Source organism: Dendrobium catenatum, unplaced genomic scaffold (assembly GCF_001605985.2).
Source record: "Dendrobium catenatum unplaced genomic scaffold, ASM160598v2 fragScaff_scaffold_699, whole genome shotgun sequence".
Classification (NCBI taxonomy): Eukaryota; Viridiplantae; Streptophyta; class Magnoliopsida; order Asparagales; family Orchidaceae; genus Dendrobium; species Dendrobium catenatum.
Genome location: NW_021319161.1, coordinates 874,550 through 897,044, shown reverse-complemented (window position 1 = coordinate 897,044; position 22,495 = coordinate 874,550). Strand labels below are relative to the sequence as shown.

At 36.0% G+C, this 22,495-nt stretch overlaps 1 protein-coding gene and 1 non-coding gene across 2 annotated transcripts; one reads left to right on the top strand and one right to left on the bottom strand.

Moving 5' to 3' along the window:
- Window positions 1-1,369: 1,369 nt before the first annotated feature.
- Window positions 1,370-18,783, top strand: LOC110094318 (chaperone protein dnaJ C76, chloroplastic). The gene is made up of 9 exons (XM_020819523.2): window positions 1,370-1,591; window positions 6,902-7,030; window positions 7,143-7,272; window positions 7,538-7,658; window positions 7,888-7,969; window positions 9,433-9,486; window positions 17,618-17,656; window positions 18,183-18,282; window positions 18,366-18,783. The coding sequence occupies exons 1-9, from the start codon at window positions 1,370-1,372 to the stop codon at window positions 18,494-18,496; spliced, it is 1,008 nt and encodes a 335-aa protein (XP_020675182.1). The 3' UTR covers window positions 18,497-18,783.
- On the bottom strand, window positions 3,897-4,023 carry LOC114579900. Its single transcript, XR_003701147.1, has one exon. It is a non-coding gene; the product is annotated as a U11 spliceosomal RNA (small nuclear RNA).
- Window positions 18,784-22,495: the final 3,712 nt, after the last annotated feature.

The following is a 22,495-nucleotide window of genomic DNA, read 5'->3' as shown; positions in this document are numbered from 1 at the left end:
AATATTTACATTTAAAAGAATATTAAACTAAACTAATATTATCATCGTGGAAAGAAAAGAAGCACATGTTACAGTTTGCCAAGGAAAAGTCTCAGGTAGACATTTTATATGGGGCATAGCCCTCCCAAAAAGTAACAGAGGCATGCAAAGGTTCCCTCATATTGGATAGAGATTGGCAATTCATCTTGAATTATTGATATTTAATAGAGTTTAAGAAACAATGATGGTGCTTGTACTTCACCTATGCCCTCCATGTCCCCCAAGCTCTTCAGTATATTAGATCGTGTAACTCGTCTTTCAATTCACATTGGAATCCCTTTGTGAAGGATGCACCTCTAGTGTACCAGTTATCGTGTCTACGATAAATACTGGGTAGCCAAGTGCTAAGCAGATAACTGTTGAAAGCTTATAAGTAGTAAGCCCACCCCAAGATGAGTCTGGACTTCCCTAGAGCCTTCGGTAGCAAAGTCGACACAGTGGCGGGTTCTGTGCCCCAGCGGGGATGGAGCGACAGAAGTATCGAGAAACCAAGACAATGTCACGGCGAGATGAGCCGTTTATCATTACGATAGGTGTCAAGTGGAAGTGCAGTGATGTATGCAGCTGAGATATCCTAACAGATCGAGAGATTTGAATCTTGTTCCTACACGACCTGATCAATTCGATCAAGCACTTGCCATCTATTTTCATTGTTCAACTGTTTGACAACATGAAAAACCCAGGAGCTTCCTATTTCTTCAATTTCACTAAAGATAGGTTGGTCAGAATGTCTTTTTTCCACAAGTCAAAAGATAAACTTGTGCCTATGGTTCTACTACCTATGCCTTCCGTGCCCCCGCGGCTCCCTCCCTCAATTGGATAAACCAGATGCCTAACCCCTATCTATCAACGTAGAAGTTCCTGATCAAACTGATGAGTGTAAATTATTTTAAAGAAAAACAATCTTATCTAACCAAAATATTTTTTCACCTGACAAACTAAAAATTAGAATAAAAATGATATTAGGCAGTATCAAATTTCAGGCTAATAAAGTTTAAGCTGAATATATCAGGTAAATCCTGGCTATAATTGGTGCGCCCCACTGCATATTCGATGCCAGAAGATGCAGATGAGGTCCATCCCCGTCTCCACTGTCCCCACTCCCCATCTTACCGCTGCCACCAATTGATAGCAGCCACTCGCCTTTGCGGGGTGGCCCAAGTAGGTTACAAATTTCTAATTTTCGCACAGAGACGATTGTTGCGCCATTTACTGGTCTCGCTTGCGCAGGCGAGCATCGGAAGAAATTCGAAAAAGAAAACGAAAAAAAAAGGGCGGAGAATAAGTGAATAGAAGTAGGAAGCTGCAGCTAGAATACTTGGAGTCGGTGATGGCGCAGCTCCTCTCTTCCGTATCGATGGAAGTCATTTTTAAATTTCGGAACTTCTCCGGAGGTGGCTTGCGGGGATCTGAGGATCATCGACGGTTAAGGACCAAGCGCCGCCGCTCCTTCTGTAGGCGGCAACGACGGGCTGACGTGATCGCGGCCATGGCTGAAGATTCGTTCTACAAGGAAGATTTTGCTGATGGTTACTATGAGGTTCTGGGATTGGTAAAATTCATTGCTCTTTTCTTCTTAGCTAATGTCCGATTTCAAACCGTTTATTTTATTTGGCTATCTGCGTCAAACTTCGACTAAGGCGTGGAGAGAATGAATCTGCTTCCTTCCTCGATATTCTTTTGTCAGTTGCTATAAAATTCTTAATATTCTGTAAGCTGTAGCTTGTGAAAATTGAATATGCCCTATAGAAGTACTTATTAGGCATTGCTGCATCTACATACACAAACAGTTCTTCAGGGCGTTCACTTTTTTATTTTATTTTATTTTTAATTTTATGTTTTATATCTGTTGCACATCTATTGCACGCTGCAAACATAGCTCATAGAGGGAATATCGATCTCAATAGATCATTGATCTAACACATAAAAGCAATTAAATAGAGTGTAGAATGAGACATGAAATATAGTTAAGTCTTTGTAGCATAATAACTCCAAAAGTCTTTGCATAATAATATATGGGCTCAGAAAATTTGCACCCAATTTTTTTTGAGAAAGTTTGGTTATGGATTAAATTTTCAAAAGGCATATTGTATTGTTTATAAAATACTACCCAAAAATTTCACTATTATTTTGCGAGGATCTTAAGACATAATTTCAATTTCTCATAGGTTCTTAATATTTCAATTTCTCATAGGTGCAAGCCACTATGGTTGGTGAAATACTTCTCCAATAACAAGTGAGAAATCTCTATTGAGGCTAGTTGATAGATGCTAAATGCTTAGTATAAGACATTAATGATTTTTTTTTTTATAAATTTTAGAGTTGAGAAGTTTATTGCCTTTTAACTCAAAGTTGATGGTTTGGAATGATAACTAACATGATCAAAATCCCATGGTTCATCCGGTTGTCATGATCCTTGGTTTATTTAATAAAAAAAGATAGTTGACTCAATCTAATTGAAGGATCATTATTAGCGCCATGAATTGCATCGTCTAAGGGAAACTTGTAGACATGGGGTGAATGTTTACCTAAGAAGATAATTTGAAGTCAACTTTAGCTAGCAGATGACTTTATTTCCTATTAAGTGGACCTTATGATTCACAACTCAAGTGGGATGGAGCCACTGGTGAACATCTTGGCTATAACCTTGATCGTAATATAATGACGTCACTTTTTGCTGAAATCACCTAATCATAAGACCCTGGTTGTAATTATTATTTAATGATTTTAATTGGCGACAAAACCATTGCTTAGGACATGAGTCATGTCCTTATTAGCATGAAAATTTTTGAGATAAATTTTAGCGATACGCTCAATAAAACATTGGCAATTTATGAGCAAAGCTTAATATTAAAATTTTCACCCCAGTTAAGCTGTTATGAAAAATGGATGTATTATTGTTTTAAGCTTTAAGGAGATATATTTTGCTTAAATATTTTTTAAATTTGAATTTTATTTTTTGGAATTTAAATTTCTTTTATATTTGAGCCCAAAGAGATTTGCTTTGTGATTTCAGAGCATCTTAGTGATAGTGTTCTCCTTCGGTTAAGATGTACTAATCACTACAACCACCATCAAGGTAGGATCATTTACATTATTGAAATGACAATTTGAGAGCTTAATTGTGAAAATAGATCCCTCCAGTTATGACGTGCAATAATTGCGTCAATCACGTGTATTGGAATGATTAGACTTTATTGTATTAAACCTTGTCAATTTTGCTTGATTTCTTGCAAATGATCAAATTTTTGGGTTCAATTGACTACAATCTTTGTGATGTGGAGGATTGAACTTGAAATATCAGACCTACGATCTTGTCCTATAGGCAAGGCAGACGCTTGAGAGCGTGTGCATCTCAAAATTGAGTTTGAATCATGAAAATAATTATATGTTTCCAAAATAATTGCATGCTTTTCAAAGCAGGGAAATTTGTGTTCAACTTGTTTTTTAGTTCACACAGGGTTTTTAGACTTTATGTTTAAGCATTTAATATATTTATTGGAGCACATCGAGATTGATTTGATTTTAGCGGCTTGCATGCTTTTCAAGATGGCATGCTTATTAGAGCATATACGAACGTTGTCTTCTAGTGATTTGACATGTCTCAAATAACGTGCATGATTTTTTATGCATTTAGAAGATTTTCAATGAACTTACATAATGCATTTACATGCTTTTTGGTGAACACAATGTACTTGCATGCTTCTTGATGCATTTTGTCAATGCCCTTGCATGCCTTTTAAAAAGTTTACATGATACATTTATCTCAAGGTATTTTAGTAGAGTTTAAATTTATCTCATTACACATGTGAATTATTCCAAAATATTCGAATTTTGAATATTTTTTTTTAAAAAAAAAGAGGGTTAGCCGAGCAAGCCAACCCTATAACATCCATAAATTATGTCGGCCATATGTCTTGTTAACCATACATCGCCCATCAATTAAAAGATGTGTGTGGCATATATAGCCAACCGACCCTTTTTTAACGAATTTTGAATATTTACGCGAGTGTATTGCATTAAAATTCCTGTGTCACTTTTTTATTTTAAAATTTGATATTTCTCATTATGTTCTCTTGCATATACCTATTTTCAGATTCGATGGTGTGGAAGAAGAATTAGAATCTTTTGTCACATGTTTTGGTGATGAGACATTTTTTGTCTTCACATGGTTGGAAATTGGAATATAATGTGATAGCCGCCACATAGAATCTCTCCTTTCTCCTATTTATTGCCTTGTTCATTTTATCATTCCAATTCATTTGTTCTATTGTCCTGAGAATTTTGAGTGCGTTGAAGAAGTTCCGTTTGTGCTTGTGGAAAGCTTTCAAGATCATTACAAGTTCATTTAGTCCTTTCAAATTCAATTTTATGTTCATTTCATTTGGTTCATGTTATTGGTTGGGGAGTACATATATTTTTTACTTCCTCATGCACCTCACTTTAAGCATTCAATTTGGTCATTATTTTATAATTTTATTCTTTCATTTTATCATATTCATGTTCGAAGAGGTTCTTTTGATTATTCCATGTTAGTTCATTTAGTATATATTTCGGTAGCCTCTTGGTATCTTCCTTGCATAAAAGGCATCTATTGGGAGTACTAGGCATTCCCACAATACTTAAAAAAATGTGCATGATAGGTGTCATGAGGCACTGGGGCTAGGGGCTTCATTTCCACCCCTTTTAAAAAAGCACACATAGCCTTATTACTTCCAAGAGAGAATACGTAAGATTTTTCATCATGTTGGAACAACACAAATGGGTACTTAATGCAAAATTTCCATGCCATATCAAAACAATGCGCACAAGTTCTAATTGTTGTGGCTTTTGCATTATACCTTGTTTGCAAGGCACTCGATAAAGAAGATCTGTACAATGAATGAAATAAACCACTCTAATGCATCCTTTATTGATAATGGTTGGAATACATCCGTCGAGCACTCGAATCTGTGCATTAATGGGGTAAGGTTTATATGACAAACAATGTGTGATATTTAGTCTTATGGTTGCATGCTTGAAATCCACAATCCATGGGCCTCTTCCTTCCAATTTGGCACTACCTTTTTGTATTATAGAACAATTAGAAGAGAACAAGGATGGAATCAATGCGCGCGCAAACAATTTGGATTGGCCAAGGAAGGCTTATATTTGCTTAAGCTATTTGCTTGTGAAAGATATATTGCCTGACTTGTCCTCCTTTGTAGTGTCATGAAATCTTCAGATAGATTTTCTTTGTTTTTTTAATTCTAATTTTTTGGCATAAATTTCCAACATCATTCTTAATTTGACAAGAGTTCTGTCATTGATCACACCAAGCCTGATTAGTTTTCTAATTGTAGAATGATGTTCATGCCAAGTCTAATCCCTCTGGCAGAAGAGAGGAATTTTAGATATTGACTTCTAAGGTTGTTTCTTTTAGAATTTTAAGCATAACCCCTTCCAACTTTTTCCCATCGGACCTTCACAAAGGCATTTCTTAGGTTGTGATGGTGCTTCATTCTCACTAAACAACCTCTTATCATCCAGTTCCTTATTAATCCATTAAGGAATTCAAAGACGTGTTCTTTCTGATACATTTGGCTATATTTCAAATTATATTTGGCAACCCCAATTAGTTTCATAAAACATATCAATCTCTTTCTACTTAATAAATTATTTGGTCATAGCCATAGTGTATTCCTTTATTCTTAAAAGCATATCAAATTTCAAAGCATAATGTAGTGTTTTTGAGATTGAAGTACATTTCGTGCAACATATCCTAATTCTTCCATGTAGTTCGATTTTAAGCTCTATAAAATTTATCAATGAAGCCATCGCTGTGGAATTCTAGGCCTCCAAATTGTGTAGCTAGTTCTTCCATCATTTGGTTATTTGACGTCCTAGTAAGGTAGCTGATTTATTCTTTCCCTTAGATCAGGAACATAACTGATTGAGATGGTACCCTCCCAATTGAGGTTATTCTGTGTAATTTGAAGGAAATGATGATCACTTGTTGATGAACATACGAAGTACTCGATGTGATGAATGTAAAGAGACTTGTAGTCTTCTAAGGAGTCCATTTATGTTGCACCAATATTGATTTCTTTGGCCCTGAGGAAGAGAGGAGATCAAAGGAAGGTTGCCTTTGATTCCATGAAAACATAGATGTAAGAATATTTCTTTATTTTTATTCATTTATTACGCCCAATACTTGTTTTATGCAGCAATTATGATAGAAAAAGAAGCTTTATAAATCCCAAGTTGTTTTATACAGCATTTATGATCAACAACAACATCAAGCCTTTATCCCACTACGTGGGGTCGAAAAGAAATTTTAATTATAATCCAGAGCAAAAAAAGACAATAATAGCAAGAAAATATGAATGTATCTTATTTTATTTCTGTGAAAGGGGTGCTTCAGTAGAGACATTATTGTGCTTCAATTAATTCGTTTACTTCAGATTGCCATTAATAGTAATTGTGCAGTTCCAAATAAAATGATAATATATTTAGTAAAAAATAAAGAAATAATGTTTTCCGTAAGTCCTACCCAAAGATTAAAGGAAGGATTTACTGTCACTCAAAAGGTTTTTCGAATTTTTCCATATGGACTAAACTGCCCTATTCATCCTGATCTTTGATGTTTGGTCTTATCTTTAATTAAAAATTATGAAGTAGGTATATGAAATGCTGTCCATGCACCACTTAAAACATTTTACCATTGTTTTTCATTTTTTTGTTTTACGGCATTACATATTTGCAGCAGCGTATGCATCCCTTCTTTGCAAGTCAAAATAGTCACAAGAATAGTTCACTTGAGATTATTTATAAAATTATTATGTTCTGGCTCTGATTTTATCCGTAAAATTGTCAATGCTAGCTTCCAGATGCCAGTCCACAACAGATAAAGAAAGCATATTATAATTGTATGAAGTCTTGTCATCCAGACTTGAGTGGAAATGATCCGGAGGTTACAAACTTTTGCATGTTCATTAATGAAGTCTATGAGGTGGGTTTCAAACATGAGTTCAAAATGAATTCATCAATGCTCGGTTCAAAGTTTTTATTAGGTAAGCTGACACAAAACTCGAAATTAACTCTGAAAATTGTTTTAAGAGCAGGTTCTTAGTGATCCTGTGCAGCGAATGATATATGATGAAATACATGGGTATGCGTTGAGTGCAATCAACCCCTTCTTCGATGACACTTCTCCCAAGGATCATGTATTTGTTGATGAGTTTAGTTGCATAGGTATGAGTGCTTCAAGAAGTTCTTTCCAGTTCTTTTAATTCTTATGTCAAAACCATGAATAATAAAATTTGATGGAGTTTGTTAATTTGATCAAAGTTACCTTGCTTTATAATCGGAATAACAATACAAGTGTTGTTAGACTATACATGGATTGCCACTAAACCGTTTTTATGTTTACATGATGGATAACCTTTCATTTAAACATTCTCTTGCTCACTTTTGACGTCTAGTCTAAATGAGTTTTTTTTCTGCTTGGGCAATACAGGTTGTAAAAATTGTGCCAATGTAGCATCAGACGTTTTTAGAATTGAAGAAGATTTTGGAAGAGCAAGGGCATGTAGTCAATCCGGAAATCCGGCCCTAGTCCAAGAAGCAATTGATAGCTGGTGAGCCTTTGATCACTAAAGCATAGACCCGAAACTATATTCCATTTTCTTTGCATATGATGTCGTCCTGTTGTGAGCTTCTGTTACTTGAGGTTTAAGATTTGATACTATTTTGGATACCAAGTTGAAATGCACATCCATCAAACTCTGGCTTTGTTTATTGTTTTTTTTTTGGTTTTCTGTTGGTTATTCTTGCCTGGTTCATTCAAAATATTTAATATCTTTTCAGCCCAGTTGATTGTATCCATTGGACTTCCGCTGCACAATTATCTCTACTTGAAGATGAAATGCGCAGGGTGGAAAGAGTGAATGTAAGGTTAAACTTCAATCTTGCACACTTTGAAAATATATATAGTATCTTGTTGAATTTTAGAATTAAATGGTGGCATTTCAATCAGCTAGCATTCTGATAAGTCTCCTGGTTAGTCCCGTCTCTTAAGATATTACTATTAAGGTCCATAAATTTGGCCCCTTTCTAAGGTGCATCATTGCCATGCAATTCAGTCCATTTGTTGATCTCAAGATTGAGGGATATAATTTCAGTCCATTTGTTGGTTTACTCTAAGAGATAGAATGATGGTGGATCAATTTTGGAGAGGCAAGTGAGCCTTGGTCAAGATTTGGCAAGAGGAGAGCCTCCTTTAGTCCACTAGGTTAGGATGTGTATGTCAGAAAGAAAGGGAGGGAGAGAGAGAGAGAGAGAGAGAGAGAGAGAGAGAGAGAGAGAGAGAGAGAAAAGATATAATAGGGTTCTTGATTAGAATTGAATTGAATAAATAAACCTATATACAAGTCTGGTATTTATAAACTTATAAAAATCCTTGATAAACATCATAAAAATAGATAGTGATAAGGGTAATCCTTTATTATTAGAGAACTGTAGGTTATCATATAAAACAAATCCCTTATCTCGATAACAGCCCTTCTTGATTGTTATAATCTTTGAATTTTGATTACAAGGAATGGTCCTTCTTTTGTATGATCAACCTTCCATCATAGGAGAGGGAGTTGGGTTTTAAATTCAAAGCTTTGTTATTTGAATTATAGCCCATGTTGTACCCTCCATGTAGTCTTATGTGAGCCACGTGCCTTTTTGGCCTTTGAGCTTGGCTTTTGCTTTAACTTTAGGCTTTGTATTTGAGCTTGTGTTTTGACTTAACTAATTGATGTTGAAATCTCTTGGATCCACAAATGAGATTATTCATTTCATCTTATTCATGATTATATTTCATTTATTTTTTTATTGACTCCTTTTATGAAACATGCTTTAAAATGAGGACTTTTGACTACAAATGACAGAGAAAATAACCTTGGCCAATGTATTAACAATTTAAAATCATCAACTATACTACAAATAACAATCCATATATTATGCTGCATGTCATTTAAAATAATTAATGATGTGAAAACGACTAATTTCTTCTTATGCAATCATCGATACCACTATTGTAAATGTTATTGAAGAAGATGGACAATCTTATTCTTATGTACTGTGCTTAGAAGTATATAGGGAAGTATAGAGGGAAATGGGTTGTCATTCTTCTCAAACGAGGTATATATATTTACACACACACATTATTCGTCTCTATATCATGGTGTTTTTTTATGTCCAAAATTAATTTTTTGGCCAACATTAATTTTTTGACAAAATAAAATTTTACTGTAACACTGCTTATTAAATTTGTCCGAAATTGATTTCTAAATTAAATTTTACCATCATGAAAGTTATTTGAAAGTACATTTTCATTGATGCATTGGATTTCCATTTTCACAGGTTGGTCTGATGCTTGCTGGAATGGGTGGTGCGTCCACTGATGTTTTTGCAATGGTATGCTGTCACTGAAATGAATGCATATTTTAGCCTTAATTCTCCAAATCCATTCTTCTCTCAGATACACTGACTTGTTTCTCCTACATGATGTTATGGATTTTGCAACATTGCAAATCTGATTCTAACTATTTTAGAGCACAATTAAATTAACTATTACATAGTTTTGTCGATCTGATCTCACAAAGTTGCACCTTTGGAAGCTCTCAAGCAAAGCATGTTAAATCATAAATGCCATCTCCCTTTCATCTCAAATAGGGTTGCAAACAAGTTGAACATGAACGGACAAGTGTCTTCTTAAGCTCAATTCATTTTCCATCGAGCCAAATAAGAATGAACTCAAGCTTATTAATGAGCTGAAAAAATTTTATTTGCTGACTCATTTATTATTGAGCTGAACATGGAATAACATGAAAAGTCAAGTTGATGACAATCAAATGCATCGATAATTTATTCTTTTTTTAAATAGTAATGCATGTAAAATCATAAATGCCATTTATCTTTGATTACAAATAGGGATGCAAACGAGTTGAACATGAATGGACTAGAGTCTTCTTCAGCTCAATTCATTAATCATCGAGCCAAGTAAGAATGAGCTCAAGTTCGTTAATGAGTTGAAAAAGTTTTATATGTGTTCGACTCATTTATTATTGAGCCACGCATCATTGAACATGAAAAGTCAAGTGGATGACAATCAAATGTATCAGTAATTTATTATTGTTATTTTGATGAGACTAGAGAGGGAGTTGAAGGTGAACTTGAATTATGGAGGTTAATATTAGAGTCTAAAGACTTTTGTTTGAGTTGATCTAACATCGAATACATGGAGGGTAATTTTAGTAGTAATAGATCTAGGGGGGTTGTGACTTTGGGTGATCATGTCATTAATAAGAATACACGTTTTAAAGAATTTGGGTCTATTGTTTAGTGTGATGGTGAAATAGATAGGGATATTATTAGTAGAATTCGATTTGGATGGTTGAAGTGGAGGAATGCATTGGGCTTGTTGTGTGATAGAAAAGTATCCCTCAAACTTAAGGGCAAATTAAACAAGATTGTGGTGAGGCTAATATGCCAAGAGGCTAGCCCAGACTAGCCTAGACTAGCCTAGCCAGATCGGCCTAGGCCAGCACAACCGACCGGCCTAGCCCTAGCCGAACTAGCCCTTTGGCTAGGCAGAATCATGGGCAACAGAGGGGGAGATTTTGACCCCCCTAGTGGGGCATGGGGAAGCTATTATTCATTATGTAAGGAGGAATCAAGGGGGAGCTATTTAGGAAGTTTTTTTAATTGTGTTTATGTTGTTTAGAAAGGTTTTTAATTATTTAAAAAAAAAATCTAATTGTGTTTATGCTATTTAAGAAGGTTTTAATTTTTTAGGAATATTTCCTAATTGTAGTTATGCTATTTAGAAAGGTTCCAATTGTGTTTATTATGTGTGAAGGATATTTAAGGGGGAGTTTTGCCTAGGGTTATTATTATATATGTGCTGAGTTTATTTTCTAGGATTTGGTGTAAGTTTCCTAGCAGTAGCTAGGGTTTGTGGTAGAGCCGAACTACCTCTCGAATAGTAGATCAATGGTATCATTTGTTATTGTTGAAGAAATAATAAAAATTAATCTCCATATTTATATTCCTACATTTTTCTTATGTATATTTTATTGTTTTTAGTTCTGAGACGCATCAAATTAGTATCAGAGCGAGGTATTTCACGGTGAATGGGATGACTGAGGAGAAGAAGTTTACGACCTCAGGGCTATGTCTAGAGGGGAAAGCCGTGGCATGGTTCTGAGGGAGGCTAAATATTTGATCCACTCTTGGCAGGAGTTTAAGGATTTTTTTTTGGAGCATTTCCAAGCCATTCTAAAAGGGGACCTATATGAGCAATTCTTTGTCTTGACGTAGGAGAGGACCGTCATGGAGTATAGGGAGAGATTTGAGTTGCTATCAGGGCGATGAAGGGGGATTTCGAATGCAGTGTTAGAGAAAAATTTCATGAAGGGCCTAAAGCCTGAAATATGAGCAAACCTTCAATTGTTGAGGCCGAATGGGTTGAGGGAGACGATGGAGCTATCCTAGATAATGGAGGATCAAAGATAGATGGAGAGGACTAGTAGGAGCGGAGTCACAGGAGGCTCTAACAAGAGTGCCTTGACTTCCCAAGCACTGAGGACTCAGACGGTGTCATTTCAGCGGGAGGTGACGAGGGAGAAGAGTGGGGTACTTTTCCCTAAGGCAACTTTTAGCACCTTACAGAGGAAGAGGTGCAGGATAAGAGAGCGAATGGTTTACGCTTCCAATATGATGAGAAGTATGCACCAAGTCATCAGTGCAAGGACTGTACACTCCAGGTCCTTATGGTTTGTGAGGAGGAGACCAATAGCGAGGAGTTGGAGGAAGAAAAAGTCGGTGGAGAGCACCTGCACCTTGATGTAGCGAAAATGTCCTTAACCCACTGTGGGATTTACTTCAAATCACACCATGAAGGTGAGGGAACAGATCGGGAAGCGGCTAGTGGTGATCTTAGTGGATAGCGGGGCTAATCATAACTTCATCTCAAATCAAGTTGCAGACCAGTTGGGGTTGAAGTTGGTGGATACATAGAGCTTTGGATTCATGATAAGGACAGGGAAGTTATGGAGGATTTGTATGAGGTTTGTGCTGACATTGTAGGGCATACAAATAGTGGAAGATTTTTCCCCTTGGATTTGAGGAGCATTGATGTGATCTTAAGGATGAAGTGGTTATAGGCGATGAAGGAGACGAAGGTGGACTAGAAATATTTGACTATGGAGATTTAGCCTGTGCAGAGTCATGATTTCACTTAAAACATGGTCAAAATGATACAAGGAGCAGGATTGAGCTATTTGGTGAAGCTATAAAGCTTGGAGGAGGTCCGAGATTTAGAGTCGGTTGAGATCCCTAACATGGTTTAAAATTACGCAATAAGAGGCGCGCCTCACTGCAATTTCACATGTTTCAGCCTTAAAGCTTATTCCTCAATTTAAAGGAGGCGCGAATCGCCTAATTTCTACTAGGAGGAACACCCCTTAAAATTAAAAAAATGCTCAGTATTGGTCGGTACCTCTCCGTAATGCTCAGTATCATGCTTAGTACCACCGCTCGGTACCATGCTCAATACCAATGCTTGGTACCGCTTGGAATTGAGAGGTACCATGCTCATTACCAATGCAGGTCGAACCCCATCAGGGGGCACGCCCCCTTAGACCCCCGACATATCTGCGAAATCTCTACACTTTTACTTATAAGTGTCGATGATTTCATAATATTTTAAATGGTTCTTTGATTAGTGTAAAAATAATTATGATTAGGATGGTTAGAAGTATAGAAACTTTTATGCAATTTTTTTATTTTGAGGCTTACGCCTCAAAACGCCTTGAAGCTTACGCCTCGTCTCACGAAAGAAAAATGCCTCAATACCCGATTACACAATTTGAAACCTTGATCCCTGAGCGTGTACATTAGCTTTTGCAGCAATTTCCTGAGGTTTTTCAGCAGCCTAGCAGATTATTGTCACCTAGGCAGTACGAGCATGCTATTACCTTGAAGGAGGGAGTTTCTCCTATCAGTGTTAGATAGTACTGGTACCCGTAGATTTAAAAGGATGAGATAGAGAGGCTCTTAAGAAAGATGTTTGAGGCAGAGATTATCAAGCCCAATATGAGCCTCTTTTCAAACTTAGTTTTACTAGTGAGAAAGAGATTTTGCGTGGATTATAGGCCCTAAACAAGGAAACTTTGCTAAACAAGTTTCTGTCCCCATAATCGATGAGCTATTTGGGGCGTTCATCTTCTCAAAGATTGACCTAAAGTTGGGGTACCACCATATCATAATGAAGTCGAGGGATGCGCATAAGACATCTTTCAGGACCCATGAGGGTCACTACTTGTTTTTAGTGGTGCATTTCGACCTTACCTATGCTCCAGCTACTTTTTAGTCCCTCATGGACCAGGATTTTCAACCCTACTTCAGAAAATTCATCCTGGTATTTTTTTGATGACATCTTGATCTACAGTCGTACGGAGGCAGAGCATGTGTGTTACTTGAGGATGGTGCTAGAAACTTTGAAGGAGCACCAGCTATATGCCAACCTCAAGAAATATTCCTTTGCACAACCATAGGTGGAATATTTATGACATGTGGTTATCAGAGCAGGGGTAGTAGTTGACCAATCCAAAATTGAGGTTATATTGGATTTGTCTTTACCTAAGAATTTGAAAGAGTTGAGAGGGCTCTTGAGTTTCACCGGGTACTACCCGAAGTATGTACTAGGGCATGACATGATAACATGGCCACTAACAGAGCAGCTGTAGAAGGACAATTTCAATTGGGACAAAGCAGCAACACAGGCCTTCGAGCAACTAAAGAAAGCCATGACCAACGTGCCAGTATAGACACTTCTTGACTTCAGCAGACCATTTGTAGTGGAGAGGGATGCACTAGGATACGGACTAGGGGTTGTATTCATGTAGGATCATCGGCCCATTGCTTATTTCAGCTAGGTTGTCATGACCAGGGTGAGGCTCAGGTTCGTATACGAGCAGGAGTTGATGGTGATTGTCTTAGTCATCCAAAAGTGGCGATTCTATTTGTTAGGGTGGCATTTTATCGTCAGGATAGATCATAAGAGTTTGAAGTTTTTGCTGGAGTAGAGGATAGTGATTGAGGAGCATCAGAGGTGATTTTCCAAGTTATTTGGATATTATTTTAAGATCCAATATCGTATAAGATTAGAGAACAAGGTCATGGATGTACTATCGAGAAAGACGAATGAACCACAATTGACAGCTCTATGACTACCTATGGTTCTAGTCTTCTAGACTAGGAAGCCTTGAAATAGGAGAGCGAACAGGTAAGGGTTTGAGGAAGATCAAAGTTGAGTTGTTGCAGGACCAAAAAGTCATCTCAGTTACATGCTGAGGGGGCCCTAACTACTATATCAAGGACGATTCATCTTACCAAGGACATCGGGGTACATTCCCAAACTGTTGCATGAGTTTCATGGTAATGAAATTTAATGGCACTCAGGAGTCATAAAACCTACAGTCGTTTGTCTGCGGAGTTATACTGAGTAGGGATGCGTCGAGATGTTGAGGATTGTGTGGCGAGTTATGATGGTGCCAGCGGCACAAGTACTTGGCCATGACACCAAGTGGATTACCCCCGCACGTGCACCATAGTTTGTATACACATAAGTACAATAAAAGGGGTAAAAGCAACTTAAAGCAAAATTCATCCACCTTCCGCAACAGTTTATCAAGGTGGACAAATTGAAATTTACTTTAGCTCATATAGAGCTAATGCTTGGTCGTGAATATCACCAGGATCCATTCTCAAATAATCTGCTGCTAGTAAGGACGTAGTATGTGTCCTCTAACCGACGGTTTTGTCACCAAATGTCACCGCAGGATAAACGGTTATGACCCGGGGCCTTCTGAACCGAGTGGTTTTGTCGCCAAATGACACCACGAAATATCGGTTATAGCCAGAGCCAGCACGTTCCTTATTGACATCAAATACTTGAGATATGAATCAATATGATATAATCGATAGGGCATAAAGCCTTTTGTCAGCTAAGGTGGATTCAAATTTGTCCCCTTAGACAAACATTCACCCTAGGTCTACAAAGTCCCCTTGGACGAAGCAACCCATGGCTGCCGACAAGGAATCTTCTGTCAGGTTGGGTCGACTACCTCCTCTGACTAAGTAGACCAGGGACCATGATAGCCCGGGACGACGGACCATGGGATCTTGATCGGGTCCATCATCCATTCCCCCACCATCCGCTTTAAGTGAAAGATGGTGAAAATTTCTATTTTAAATATTAAAATCCCAAATTCAAACACAATTTCCAAATACCTAAGCCCATTGTTGCTAATATACACCTGATACTGTGTCTACGGATATACAAGGTCATGGATGTACTATCGAGAAAGACGAATGAACCACAATTGACAGCTCTATGACTACCTATGGTTCTAGTCTTCTAGACTAGGAAGCCTTGAAATAGGAGAGCGAACAGGTAAGGGTTTGAGGAAGATCAAAGTTGAGTTGTTGCAGGACCAAAAAGTCATCTCAGTTACATGCTGAGGGGGCCCTAACTACTATATCAAGGACGATTCATCTTACCAAGGACATCGGGGTACATTCCCAAACTGTTGCATGAGTTTCATGGTAATGAAATTTAATGGCACTCAGGAGTTCATAAAACCTACAGTCATTTGTCTGCGGAGTTATACTGAGTAGGGATGCGTCGAGATGTTGAGGATTGTGTGGCGAGTTGTGATGGTGCCAGCAGCACAAGTACTTGGCCATGACACCAAGAGGATTACCCCCGCATGTGCACCATAGTTTGTATACACATAGGTACAATAAATGGGGTAAAAGCAACTTAAAGCAAAATTCATCCACCTTCCGCAACAGTTTGCCGAAGTGGACAAATTGAAATTTACTTTAGCTCATATAGAGCTAATGCTTGGTCGTGAATATCACCAGGACCCATTCTCAAATAATCTGCTGCTAGTAAGGACATAGTATGTGTCCTCTAACCGGCGGTTTTGTCGCCAAATGTCACCGCAGGATAAACGGTTATGACCCGGGGCCTTTTGAACCGAGTGGTTTTGTCGCCAAATGACACCACGAAATATCGGTTATAGCCAGAGCCAGCACGTTCCTTATTAACATCAAATACTTGAGATATGAATCAATATGATATAATCGATAGGGCATAAAGCCTTTTGTCAGCTAAGATGGATTCAAATTTGTCTCCTTAGACAAACATTCACCCTAGGTCTACAAAGTCCCCTTGGACGAAGCAACCCATGGCTGCCGACAAGAAATCTTCTGTCAGGTTGGGTCGACTACCTCCTCTGACTAAGTAGACCAGGGACCATGATGGCCCGGGACGACGGACCATGGGATCTTGATCGGGTCCATTATCCATTCCCCCACCATCCGCTTTAAGTGAAAGATGGTGAAAATTTCTATTTTAAATATTAAAATCCCAAATTCAAACACAATTTCCAAATACCTAAGCCCATTGTTGCTAATATACACCTGATACTGTGTCTACGGATATAATGTATCTGATTGACGACTAGCCTTAATTGAAAGTTCTCTCTCGTGATCGGGAAGGATAATTAACTATAGGGGCTTGCGCCTATAGGAAACCAGAACTCAAATCATAAAGTCCTCGCAAAATGAGGGCGAAATCTCTGGGAACTCATCTGCCTTCCAAAATTTACCCCAGAACTTATTCCGTTAAAACTCCCTCGCCGAAGAAAAGTGAATAGAGCGGACGGAGGCTGGGGCCTAATTTTCGGAGCCCACAAGATATAATTATTGTAGTTGAAAGAAATTTTAGCTAGACATTCCGACAAACTCAACAGATATGATGGTATTTATGCTCTGATTTGTAGCAACATTAATAGAGATCTAACTTTTGAAATCATGAGTTTGTAACTATCATAAGTTCAAAGTCTCAAAGACAATTTTCTTTTTGAGACCATAGCTAATAGCTGTCATTAGAACTTTAGGAATTCATATAAGCAGTACTAAAGTTATCTTAGGGTAGTTCCTATCCTCATGGGAACGATATTTTACTTATTATTTTATTATTTGACGCGGCACGTATACCTACATAGATTCATAAGTTACGTACAAAATAGCCTCTGTGTGTCAATAGCCAACTTAGTCATTTGAGAGGTTCCAATATGAGTGCTTCAGATCTTTCTTCAAGAATGGGTGGATTTACTGCCAATAACAACAGTGGCTCGTATTCACTGGTTTAAGTATTTGAGTTGGATAGCATCAATCCACTAGCATATTAGAGCATCTTTAGCCCAAATGTTTCCAACATGAAGCTTTTTTTTTTTCAACCTGTCATGTAGTTGATCAAAATCTGTCTTTTCAAAAAAATTAAACTATTTAATTATTCTTTTTCAATTTGAGAACAATTTTGTGGAGACTTTCATGGATAAATGGAGTCTCATTATGCTTTTCATTATTGATTTGATTTAAAATTTTGTTTAGGTGTTCACTTTGCTACTTATCGCTAGTAATTCATTTGAGCCTCTGCTCAACTAACAATATCTCCATGTGCATATGCTAGGCAAATAGAAGGTGGGAAAAGCGACAGGCAAAAGTTCTGGTATGATCCTCTTTTAACTTCATCTATATTTTCTGTTTGCCTAGATCTTCTAGTTCAGGGCTCTTTTAACTTTCTTAACAATTATTTTACATGCCTTACTTTATCTGCATTCAGCTATCTTTTACTTTCATTATACTTTCACATCAACTTATTTACCATCTTATCAGTTTCTCTTCTATTCTTTGCTATACATGCTCATATTAGCTAAATGTATTTTTTTATTACGTTACTTAGTGGTTTTACTCCCACCATCTCTTGAAAAAAATCATCTCTCAATTTATTTTTCTAGTTTTTCAATCATTTACTTTAATGTTTTTGTCTTTGTCACATCATGCTATGATTGTCTTTTGCAATTGAATGTTTGAAATAATGTTTATGTTAGTGCTCATTTGCTATATTTCGTTAGTCTGTAAAGCTTCAATAGTTTTTCTAGAATTTTATGTATGATCATAGCTGGGAAATCTTCACTTAAAACATTTCTTTCCCAGTTTGTAAAATTATTGCCTAAGCTTCTTGATGGATGCAGGAGAAGGCTAAGTCGAGAATGATGAAGCAAAAGGATTATTATGATAGAAGCGGGTCTTGGAGCAATCTTTGGGGAAATCTAAATCGTTATGAAAATACAGGTATTACATTCTGGCCGTTTATCCCATGCTCTGATTCTCGAAGTACTTGTATTCTGATTATTCCAAAACTGCTTTATTCACAGAGGAAGAAGTAAAGGAGAGAGCTAATAAAGCAGCAGCAGCAGCAGCCAGGAGATGGAGAGAGTACTCCAGCAGAGGTGCGGATCGACCTCCTACTTATAAACTTCCAGACGCTATCTCCAAATCTGAATAATATCGAAAATAATCATAACAAAAAAACTCTTACTATTAATCCAAATGCATTTCATGTAAATCCTCTTCATTGTGTATCTACTAATCGCATATAATTGTCTATGTAGCACACTGATATAGTATTGGAAAATATTTGGATCAAGAAAGTGATTTAAGTTTAGCCTGAATGAGCTTTGAATTATCAGATTTATCTACATGAGATTTGTATATTATATCAAAATTGTAACTGGTAATGCAACATTTGTATACAACTAAGTTCAAATTTATTTACAAAAGCATAAGAAAGAAGTGAAATTTTGTGAGGAATTATTTGATATATTGCATAAGGTGACAAGTCATTCGATGCATGCTTTAATTATAACATATTTGCAAAATTTTACCCCCAACAATGGTTGATAATGTTGGATGGTTAAATAGGCAATGTTGGCATTGCAAAGTCAAATTCATATAATTTAACATAACATTTTTTAGTATAATATTTGGATGCCATACTAAATACATATTATAAACGTTTTTATGATCGTAATAAGTGCAACAATTATTATAATATTATGATATAAATAACAAATAACTTATTATTTATATTATATTATATAAGATAAATATCATGATATAAATATTGATAATAATAGTATAATTTTATACAATATTATAATATTGGAAAATTTCAGAAATATTATAATATTACATAATTAAATTTGTATTATTTATTGAAGTTAACATGGATATCAATATTTAACTTAATGCATAATAATATTTAATTTTAAAATGATTTTTCATATATAGAAATTAAAAGAAAATATTGATTGTATTGAAACATCACCAATAATAAGTCTTTATCTCATTGTGTGGGTTTGGCTATGTGAATCTTTTTTTCTTGTGTTCTATTAAGAGTCAAATTCTCATTTAAATTTAATAAAAAAATATCATTTTTATTACTTTATAATTAATTTTTTTAGTTATATCACTATATTTTTTAACATAGGCCGGATTGTATTGAAACATCACAATCAATTAATTTATGTTTCTTGGAAATTTAATCAGGATGAAAGTCTCGTAAGATTTTGAACTAGAATCACACGCCAAAATTCTTTGTTGTTTCTAAGGCTTTATTTGTGACTACTATTTTTAAAAGCAAATTTCTAGTACAAAAATTTTGAGTTCAAGATTTTTTTTATTAAAAAGTCACCTTAAAAATTAGATATATATTAGTTGTATATTTGGCCATTTTTTTTTCTTACGATACATCAAGCGCTATTTAAGAGGAGCCAACATGTTAATCTTAAAAACTTATTAGTTAAAATGTGTTAGGCAAATCCATGCTGGACAGGTCTAGTCGGCCCTAGGCAAGGGGTCGGCCCAAGTTTACATGAGACGAAACAAGTAGGTGCGCTGCCTAGGAATTGCCGCCAAAGGCAATTGTGGACCCCAATAGGGAATCCAATTAGGAAGGAGGGGGCTATTAGGGCTAGGCGGGGATTTGTCTTGTGTTGTTTAAGTTTTTTTTTTTAGTTTATGCCTTAAATAGGAAGAGAAAATTAGGGTTAGGGTTATCTGATAATTATGGATGTTTTAGGTGTCTTTGGTACTTGGCGTCTTGGGCTCTAGCGGCATCTAGGGATTGGGAGAGATAGATCCTCCTCTCGAATTGAGGATCAACTATATCTTGGTATTTTCTTTCCTTTATATTTGATTATTGCAATAAAATTATTATTTTTTGGTTTTTCCTTGGAGTTTGGTGGATATTTCTCGCTGTTTTTTTTTTTCAAGATTGATAGGTTTTACATGAGATCTTCAAGTGTTTCATATCAAAATGTTGTAGGTGGTCTTGAACCACAGATGTTGGATCCCAAAGTTCACATGGTCCAAGGGTTGTGAGCATAGTTTTAAAAAACTCAAGAATTGCTTGGTGTTAGCTTCTAATTTGACAATTCTTTTTAGTAACGATGGATTTCATATTTACAATGATGTTACACATCAATGATTGAGTTGTGTCTTAATGCAACACATTAAAGTAGTAGTTTATGCATCCAAACAGCTCAAGGTGCATGAAAAGAATTACCCTACACATGACCTGGAGCTAACTGCAGTTATTTTTGCATTGAAGATTTGGAGCAATTATCTTTATAGCAATCACTGTAAAGTTTTCACTTATTATAAGAGCTTGAAATATATCTTTACTAAGAAGTAGTTGAATTTAAGATAGATACAATAGCTTGAGTTGATGAAGGACTATGATTTACATATTCAATAATGTCCGAGAAAATTTAATATTGTGGTAGATGCTTCAATCAAAAAGTTTTCATCTTATGTAATATGGATGATCACCAAGGAGCAATAGTTAGTGTATGATATGGAGCCACTTCAGCTTGAGATAATAACATATGGATGCAACTATGTTAAACATTTATCGTGTTTATTCAACCGACAATTGTCGATCAGATTCGTTAAGCTCATATGGAAGGCCTAAATTTTGTGCAAATTAGAAATCAAGTTCAGAATGAATTAAAGTCAAATTTCACTATTGATCATACGGGTGCCTTAAAATGTAAATATCGATTATGTGTTTTAGATCACGCTAAACTTTGACAAGTGATACTTCGAGAGACACACTGCTCCGTATTCAGTTCACCCTGGGAGCATGAAAATGTATCAAGATCTCAAGATTTCAATATTGATCATACGAGTACCCTTCTTTGTTAAAGCATTATCCTTGCTTCTTGTGCTAGGTTTCTAAATATTAGGTTGTTAGTCATATTTTCCATTTTTATTAGCATTATGCATGTTAGAAATTTTATTGTTGCTCATATTGAAAGTATCATGTGATAGAAATAATGCTGCCTTGATTTATTAATGTACAAGCTCTTATAATTTAAAATAATTCATGTAGTATAGAATCCAATTCATGCATATCAGTGTTGTTTAATTTAATAAATGATACTCTTGTTGTTAATCATATTGGTTATATAATTTATTTTTTTCATGTTGATTTAAATCATACATGTTGGTTATTTATAAAAAAAGCACTTTGTAATGTATAATTATGTATATGTTAGTAGAACTCTATAGGATTTTGGCTAGCAACATCACTAAATTTACTTAGGTTGGTGTTTACCTTATCGATGATGGGTATTTGATAACTAACTATAATTATATACATATAAATGTATAAATATATAATTGGACATGAATTGAAAACAATAAATGAAGGATAAGTCATTTTGAGCTACGAGGATACCTATTATGGTGTTTGTTTTAAGCATTGAAATGATTTGGCATTAGTAGTTATTTGACATATACACTAGTATACTAGAATATGTTGTAGGAGGCATGGCAAATGTCATTGCTACTTTAATATAATTACTATAGGTTACTACTCCCACCTTTTTGTTGTTTATACTGCATATCACATTCCTTAGTCGATTGGTCCAAGAAGAGTTCCTTGTGGGAGGTGTAAGAAAATCTATTCATCAGTGGGATTTCCAAGAGCCAGCACCCTTGACTGAAGTCATTCTTTAACAACCTATTATGGTAGGATTCAAACTACCCAGCATCAATTCCTATGTTGGAATATCTAATCCGTATGAGCATATTGATCACTATAGAGCATACCAACAAGCCTCAGATACACTCCTCTACTAGATTTTTTATGCTACTCTTAAAGGACAAGATCGAATGTAGTTATATTAATTTCTAACTAGAATGATCCCCACGTTTCTCAAATTGGCCAAACTGTTCGTCGAACAATTCATCGCCAATTGAAGAATTTCTAAGGATTTTTCTAACCTCTCTAGGATCCACCAAAGTGAAAGAGAATTGTTGAATGAGTATTTTTAACGATTTTTCACTGAGGTCAACAAATTTTAGGAGTAGATCTTGAATTGTTGAGAGGAGTTTTCCTCAGAGGCCTTCGTCCTAGTCCCTTTTACTTAGCGCTTATGCGAGACACAATTCATTTATACACTAACATGATCCATCGTGTGGAGGTATAAATATCTAC

Coding starts and splice junctions, on each gene's coding strand:
- LOC110094318 (XM_020819523.2), top strand. CDS start 1,370: ATGGCGCAGCTCCTCTCTTCCGTATCGATGGAAGTCATTTTTAAATTT. Junction 7,970..9,432: donor GCAGGGTGGAAAGAGTGAAT/GTAAGGTTAAAC, acceptor CCATTTTCACAG/GTTGGTCTGATGCTTGCTGG. Junction 17,657..18,182: donor AGCGACAGGCAAAAGTTCTG/GTATGATCCTCT, acceptor TGATGGATGCAG/GAGAAGGCTAAGTCGAGAAT.